Here is an 8,488-nt window from a genome sequence, read left to right on the forward strand (position 1 = left end):
ATGTTCACTTACTTTTAGAAAACTACACTAGTAAGCTATTTAATTAAAAGATTACAAATTGAAGGAATACCTGCAATAAACATCAAACAAAAAAGATGTTTACAAATCAGAAAACCATATTGAATATTGCTGATAGATACCCGGGAACAAAACAAAACAAAATTTCTAGTTTTTAAAATAACTGAATAAAACTTTGATTTAACAATTTTCCATGTTATTAAAACCAAAGTCGAGCTACACGGAGGAAAAAATTTAAGACAAATTTTAATAATTTCTAAGGTAATTTTCTAAGGTAAAATTTGAGAGAGATTTGAAAGCTAGCAAAAATAGAGGTTTACGGACGATGATTTTACGTGATAACGTCGTCAGAAAACAGGTTGTGTGCTTTTGTTTAAAATGAGTCAATTGAAACGTTTACTTATTTAAAACAATCATAATTAACAAGAAACAGCTAAAAAAAATACCTTTTTTATTTTCTCATTATATTAATTTTTTTATTTTAAAAGCTTACAAAAAAATTATGCAATTTAAAAGCCAAATATTTCTTCTTAAGAATAAAACCATTTTTAAATTTTTACAATGCGCAAAAAGTATAAAAATAATTTATTGAAAACAATCATTTTCATCAAGAAAAGCAAAAAAATACATGAATTTTTATCTTCTCACGTCATTAATTCCATTTTTGTCCTTAACAACCTATGAAAAATTATACACCATCTGTCTTAACTCAAAATATATATGTATATCGATCAGGTCTATGAGACATCTACAAGAAAAGCTAGAATTTTTTGAACTCGATCAAATTTTCATTAAAAAAAGCAAAACGCTATGGAATCAATTTTTTTTTGTTTGACAACCTATAAAAAATTTTATACCATGAAAGGTAATTGTATCAGGATGCTCATAAAAGTTCTATCTGCTCTTGGTCAAATGTTATAACCTGTTGAATTCTAAAATTTTATTTTACGGTTATCTCAAAATTGTGCTTTACGAAAATGATTGAAACTTCGCACACATTTAGTCGTGGTCATGGTCTATCATTACTCCGTATACTTTACTCCTGTATCTATTAAAGAAAAAAAGATAAAAATAAAAAACGATGAAAATCGTTTAAAAATGATCAAAACGTGTTTTTTAAAACTTGTTTCTTCCGTTATTCAGTCAAAACTCACTAAACGATTCCAAGTTTTTGCACATGTATGCATAAGGCCAAAACCTACATGTCCTATAAGTTTGAGATTTTTTGAACGCTCAAAAAAAAGCTAAAAATCAAAAATTACCCAAAAATACCCCTAAAAAACAAGGTGTTTTTAAAAAATTCATATTTAAAAACGCAGAGTGTTGGAAAAACATCCGTAGTAGACGCCTAATTGTTTTCCCTTATCTTTCACCTGGCACCTTTAGAATTGTCAAAAAAAAAATTTCCCAAAATCATCATTTTGTCATAGCCCCAACACGTGTACAACGTTCAAACAAAACGGTTTAGCTTAGTTTCAAAATTTTTTAGAATTTTTTCTTAAATGCAGTTATTCCTAAATTAATCTCATCTATCTATAGCTAAAAAATCAATTCGCTACAACTTCCCTGTTTACCCTATTAAATGACGGAATTTTTAAAAATCCTTCATTTGGATTAAGCTCTAGGTTATTATCTTTCAAATAAGCTATAGAAGATTTTTGTGTCTCTAATAGGTTATTTTTAATTTTGAATTGAAATTTTTGCCGCACTGCGAAAGTGCGAGAATGGAACGTTAGAAAATGGCGTCACTTTTTTGTGGTGGCTGCCATGGTTCATCGATTTATAAGACGTTATCACGTCAATAAAAAACAACGTTTATGGTACTTACTTTTAACTGCTCCATATGCTATGATCCCACGTTTTTTTTGTTTTATCATGCTAAACCTCGAGTTGTAATCGTAGTAACATAATGACACAAGGGCCAAAATATACTTTTCGGAAGGTTTTTGGGTTGCTGAACTCGAATCCGCAGTCAGAAAAATTCTATTAGCCTTCGTTCTTGAAATATACCTAACCGTTTTAAAAAAAAACCTTTTTTATGCATTTAATAACGGTAATATTTCAAGAACGAAGGCTACTAGAATTTTTCTGACTTCGAATTCAGCAACCAAAAAACCTTCAGAAAAGTATATTTTGGTTCTTGTGCCAAAAAAAGTTTAGTTTGGTTGGCCAGTGCTGTTTCTGAGTCAAAGACCGCAACTTAAATTAAATATCTCGGGCAGCAAAAGAGATATCGGAAAGATTTAAATATTTTTTGAAAGAATAAGACCAGTTCTTATAGGCATCGTTACAAATTTATTCACAATGAATTACCCCACATAAAAACATAACCTCCAAAACAGCCAAAATGACGTTTTTTGGCATTTTTTAACGGTAATATTTCGAAAACGGAGGCCAATACAAAATTTCTGACTTCAGATTCGAGTTCAACTCATCCAAAACTACTAGAAAAGTATATTTTGGTTCTTGTGGCAAAAACCTTGTTGACCAGTGTTATTAAAACTATCCAACATAACAAAATGTAAAGCTTATAAAAAAATATTTTTTTTGGGAGCGGGTCATAATTCTGCTTGTCAAAATTCTGTACGACAAAATTCTGTGGGGTCAAAATACTGTAATACCATAATTCTGTACGTCATTATACTGTAAATACAAAATTCTGTACGTCAAAATACTGTATCAACAAAATACTGACATGCAAAATTCTGTTTTGTAAAATTCTGTACGGCAAAATACTGTATATCAAAATTCTGTAAAAATTTTGATTTACAGAATTTTGATGTGCAGAATTTTGAAATGCAGTATTTTGACCAACCAGAATTTTGCTATACAGAATTTTGACTTTCAGAATTTTGTTCCTACAGCATTTTGCACATACAGAATTTTGACATACAGTATTTTGGCATACAGTATTTTGAATACAGAATTTTGAAACATACAGAATTTCGACCCCAACCCATTTTTTTTTTTGTTTTCGAAACAAACTAGTCTTGATATTTCTCTTACTGCTTTCTCTTTGGGCAGTAAATTTAATTATTTTCTTGATGATGGAATTTTACAAACCTAAAACTTACATATTCTCTCTCACTCACTTGTCGCCGTTCTCAGAGTCTATTATTGCTAACCCTTTAAAGTTTTCATTAAACTCTACCCGTCCTATTTGACTATTTGTCCTAGGAATTTTCAAATAATAAGTTTCATTTAAATTAAAAGGATGCCTTAACGCCCAAGGACATGGACTTGTTTGAGTGTTTTTCTGTTGGCCTTGACTATAACAAACTTTTGTAAACTTGATTAAATATTGTCTCACCTCATACACTCAATTTTGACATAATAATCGATTGGCAAAAAAAAAAACAAAAGAAAAATTGGACTTCAAAACCAAAAAGTGAGTGTCCATGCCATCACAACCTGTCAAATTGTGTCTGACAATTAATAAATAGGAAAAGCTTCCTAAACCAAAAAAAAAAAAAATAATAATCAAACACAATCCAAAGACAGAAAATGTATTTTGAACTTGACATTCGTTGCACGTTTCCAACCTGATTTCCCTCTTTTGAAATAAACACACATATGACTGTGTTAGTTTTTTTAGTTTACCAGTAGTGTCATCGGCAGCCACAGCGGGCGAGTGACCATAACATTGCTTCATTGTTTTCCCATATCACAAAGGGTACCCCCAAAACTCTTTGATGTTGGATGGTTTGATTTCTTTCCGTGTCATATCAAATGGAAGATTATTTCATCAAAACATCACTCACTACCACCACCACCCATTTCACTGCCTGCACCTTTCAATAAAGGCGAGAGTGAGACTTGTTGATTGGAAGTTCTTCACATTCTGAATGAAACCGTTTAAATCAGCAAAAAGTTACTCGTTGGATTTGAACACCAAATTTTACTAGACGACCAAATATGTTTAACAACAAAAACGGTTTACACACGTTGGTTGTTGGGGTTTATGTTATCGTGGCTTTTCGTTGCTTTTGCTTTTTGATACCCGCGCGCGCATTGGAATGTTTCATTTGACAATCATTTCCAGGTGAAAATCTTTTACTTTGAGCGCATTTACTTATGCGGGAGGCATTGGTAATTCTACGCGTCGTATAAAAACCACAACTGGTCAGAGTGGCTATTACATATCCACTTGGATTGTCTGATAGTACGCACGATTTTAAATTAAACACTAAGGATTATTTTCTATCATTCCACCATCAATCAATCGGAGCCATGAATAAGTTCGTTGTAGTTCTACTTGTGGCCACCGCCGCAGCCAGTTTGGTGCCATCAAATGCTGTCAAAATGTCAGCCACTGACCTTGCCTTAGACATGTACGAAGGATGTCTAAAGGACTTTTCTGTGTCGTGTGTGAAACCTAGAGCAATGGCATGGTTTGACGAGGCTATTCGACAAAATGAGATTCTTATCACCGATGAGATGTCAGTTGTTCGGACAGCACCAGTTGATCAGGAACAGAGAGCTGCTGGCAGCAGTGATCCACAATTGGAATTATTTGACAAAGTCGACAGATTTCTTGCCACTCATGCTTTGCGTGTCAAGGCTCCAGAATTCTTTGGTACCGAGGAAGCTCGTTCAATGATTCCAAGCTTTTTAAGTGACAATCCATTGACTAAAGGTGCTTTAGTTCCACTTTCTGATGATAACCCAATGGAACAAGGTGAGTCTTAATATTTTAATGATAAAATCCACATAGAATCCACACTTTATATATCAATTATGTTGGTATTTTGGGATGTGGATTGTATGTGGATTCTATTCAAGGTGAATCTTGATGTTTTGAAGATAAGATCCACATACAATCCACACTTTATATATCAATTATGTTGATATTATGGGATGTGGATTGTATGTGGATTCTATTAACTAATTCATAATCTATCATATATGTCTTTCTTAAGGTCGTGGATTCGTAAGGAAGGTCATGTTACCATTTTTATTGGGATTGAAACTCAAGACAACTGTGCTGGTTCCACTTGCCCTTGCTTTGATTGCCCTCAAGACATGGAAGGCCATGACTTTGGGTCTATTGTCGTTGGTTCTTTCTGGAGCTTTGGTTATTTTCAAAATTGCCAAACCAAAGGTAGGCTAAATTAAAAAACAAACTAATTTGAAAAGAGCTGGGCTTACACAATAATCCCTTTAGGTTGTCAATTACGAAGTTGTTCACTATCCACACCATGTGGATCATGTTGAACACTTACCACACCATGTTGAACACATCGTTCCACATCATTTGGATCATCATGTTGAACACATTCCACACCATGTGGAACAATACGATATCCCCCAACACTATAACCACATCGAACATGTGGAACATATCGATCATCCAGTCCAAGGCTGGGAACCATCGCACACACAATGGGCGAGATCATCAGTTGAGAATATTGATGCTCAAGATATGGCTTATGCTGGACAACAACCACAACAACAACAACAACGACGATAGACCATACAGACGACTCATCACAAAAATCCTGCGAACGAGATGAAACTCCGAGAAAAAAAATCCTTAGATTTAGAAAAAAAAGAACAAAACTAACCCTGATGCTTACACAAACGTCATTCCAAAGATTTGCTTGTACGTGTATTTATTTAAAAGAAAACAAAAGAAAAACATTAATTTATTGAACAAAAAAAAAACAAATTTTATTTATAATTTTGTAAATAAACTTATTTAATTAATTTAAATGAAAACAAACAAAAAAGCATTTGTTGGTGTTCAACACTTTCACTTTTGTTCGTTTAACAGGGGCAACTCTTGCTGAATAGCTGAATAAGTACGCTTTCGCTTTCAACCGGAAGTTTTGTGTGTGACGGGGGAACAGGGTTGGAATTTCAATTAAGGAATATAACTGACTTCTGAGGCTTTGTGGCATGATAATTCACATTGACATATTATTTTCTTTTGTGTGGGGAAGAATAAAGTTATCACATACAGGAAAGTCATCAAAAACACAGGCACACACATATTAGTATCCACCGGTGATATTATTGATTTTATCACACATCTTCAATTAATAAGAAGTCACGTTTTCCTTAGAGGAATCTGATTAGAAATTTTGTTTTGATTGCTTTGTGTAAAAGTTTTAGCTTCTTATATATTTCTTGGAATTTTTTTGGTTGAACCTTTCTTGTTTTGTTTTTTTTTTCGGGGGTAATAAGGCAAATGGAATAAGCTTCTGAGTTAAATGTTTTTATCAGAAGATTCATGCTGGGGGGAATTAATGTTTGCCAGACGCAAAAATTCTTAGAGACTCATAATGATTTGTTTTTCATGTTTTTTTTTGTGTTGAAAGTCTATGATATTCAAGGTCTTGACGTTTATATTGTTTCTTGTGGGTATGTCAGAAGCCAAATTAAATTCCGATGTCGAATCGGAGGCTGTTGCTTTTTCTGAAAAAGTGTTTTATTTAAACATTATTTCATTAATTTTGACAAGTTGTGAATTAAGGACAAATTCATTCCATAATTTTTTGTGTTGAAGGTTGTTTTTTTTTTTAATTTTTTTGTAATGTCCTTGACAAAATCATCACGAAACTCAAACTGAACTTACTGGAGCAAAAAGATTTCAGTGACAAAAATTAAAAGGGTTCATACAAAATGAAAACTTCACGAAGTACAAACTGTGACTTCCAGAATCAAAAAGATTTCATTGACGATTAAAATAAACGAAAAAAAAAATTCAATGCAAAGTGTGTGCATTAAATATTTTTTTTTTTTTATTCGTCGAATTTCCTAAAAAAAAAATCAATGTTACTGTTGAAATAGCTTAAACCTATGTAGATGGTCAAATAGTCGAAATTGTAAGAAATTCGACAATGTTAAAAAAAATATTTAATGCATTTTTATTTCAATGCAGAAAATTTTTTATTTGCAATATTTTTTTTTTTTTTTTTTTTTTCAATGCAAAATTTGCAATAAATTTTTTTTTATGCAAAATATTTAGTATACCTAGTTGCAATAAATATTTTTTTTACAATGCAAATATTTTTCACTTGCAATATGTTTTTCTTATTTCAAATGCATTTTTTTTAATTGATATTTTTATAACCCTACTTCCATGTCCACAAAAGCTGAACTAACATCACGATGTGTTTCTCGAAAATGGCAACATCATTCGCAGATGTAAGTAGCTGGACGGATTTAAAAATAAAATGCATGACTGGGTCGCACGAACTTGCTCTTAGACTTCAAGTTGCTTTATTTTTTAAGACTTTTTATATAGAAATTTGGAAAATGTAGGTACCTACTATATGGGTACAACAAAAAAAACAAAATAAAATTCGTTTTTTTTTTTTAATAAAATAAAATCTGAAATTTAATTGCCCTCCAAAACAAGTATGCAGTTTTGATTGATATATTAACATGCATTTTTAGAAAAAACCTTTTCAAAATCGTTAGAGCCGTTTTTTAAAAAAACAAATTTTTTATAAATTACTTTTTGGAAAAAAAGTTTTAAAATAAAATTGGTATGCCGTTTTGTAGAAATCACTAATCAACATCATAGAACTAAATTTTAAAAAAATTCAATGTCCCGTTTTCGAAAATTTGATTTTTCAAAAAAACACTGTGATAGTTTTTAGAACTTTTTTTTTGCAACAGAGCGGAGACACATCGATTCTAGTTAATTCGAGTGTGCTGAATTCAGTGGTGGCAACCGTTTTAAAAATTTGGCTCAGGTTTTCGAGATATTTCGAAAATAAAATCTTATGTCGGGACTATTAAAATACTGATAATTTCGAATAATTAAGTTTTTTTAAGCAGTTTTTAGTTTAGAGAAAATCTATTCCAGTATATAGCTATATGTTTAACACTATTCCAACCTAGATTGTTATGTTTCGGTCGCTTACAAAGCATTTTTTAAACAACAACTTCACTTTTTCATGTCTTTTTTTTATTTTTTTGACTTTCAAAGCCTTTAATATGGATGCAATTTGAGTTTAACATTGATTCGGGATATTATATATTATTAACATAGCATATAATTCCAAAAATGAATAAAATACTGCAAACCTCAAAAAGTTCACTAGTGAAAATCAGCCTATTAAGCTATGGAAATGTATTAAATAACACTGGTAAGCAAAATTAAACTTTTTTTTTTGCCACAAGAACCAAAATATACTTTTCTGAAAATGAAAGGGGTGCTGAAATCCAATCCGAAGCCATAAATATTTATTTGGCTGCCTTTTTTTAAATATTACAGTAATAAAAGGCAAAAAACGTTATTTTGACTGCTTTTATCCCGGCATGATGTAAGTATATAAGAACGTTTTTTTTTCTTCCAAAAACTGTTTAGTTTATTTATTATCTGAGCTTAAGCTACAAATCCAAAAACTATCTTAACTTAATCTTAAGTTCAAGTTTTGATACATTTCCGTAGGTTAGTAGGCTGATTTTCACTACTGAACTTTTTGATATTTGCAGTATATTATTGGAACTATATGCT

The 8,488-nt window shown here is 31.4% G+C and overlaps 1 protein-coding gene across 1 annotated transcript; it reads left to right on the top strand.

The window, feature by feature from the left end:
* Window positions 1-4,248: 4,248 nt before the first annotated feature.
* On the top strand, window positions 4,249-5,488 carry LOC129914957 (uncharacterized). Its single transcript, XM_055994408.1, has 3 exons — window positions 4,249-4,696; window positions 4,938-5,119; window positions 5,183-5,488. Exons 1-3 carry the CDS (start codon window positions 4,249-4,251, stop codon window positions 5,486-5,488), a joined length of 936 nt encoding a protein of 311 aa, XP_055850383.1.
* Window positions 5,489-8,488: the final 3,000 nt, after the last annotated feature.

This window comes from Episyrphus balteatus, chromosome 3 (assembly GCF_945859705.1).
Source record: "Episyrphus balteatus chromosome 3, idEpiBalt1.1, whole genome shotgun sequence".
Lineage (NCBI taxonomy): Eukaryota > Metazoa > Arthropoda > Insecta > Diptera > Syrphidae > Episyrphus > Episyrphus balteatus.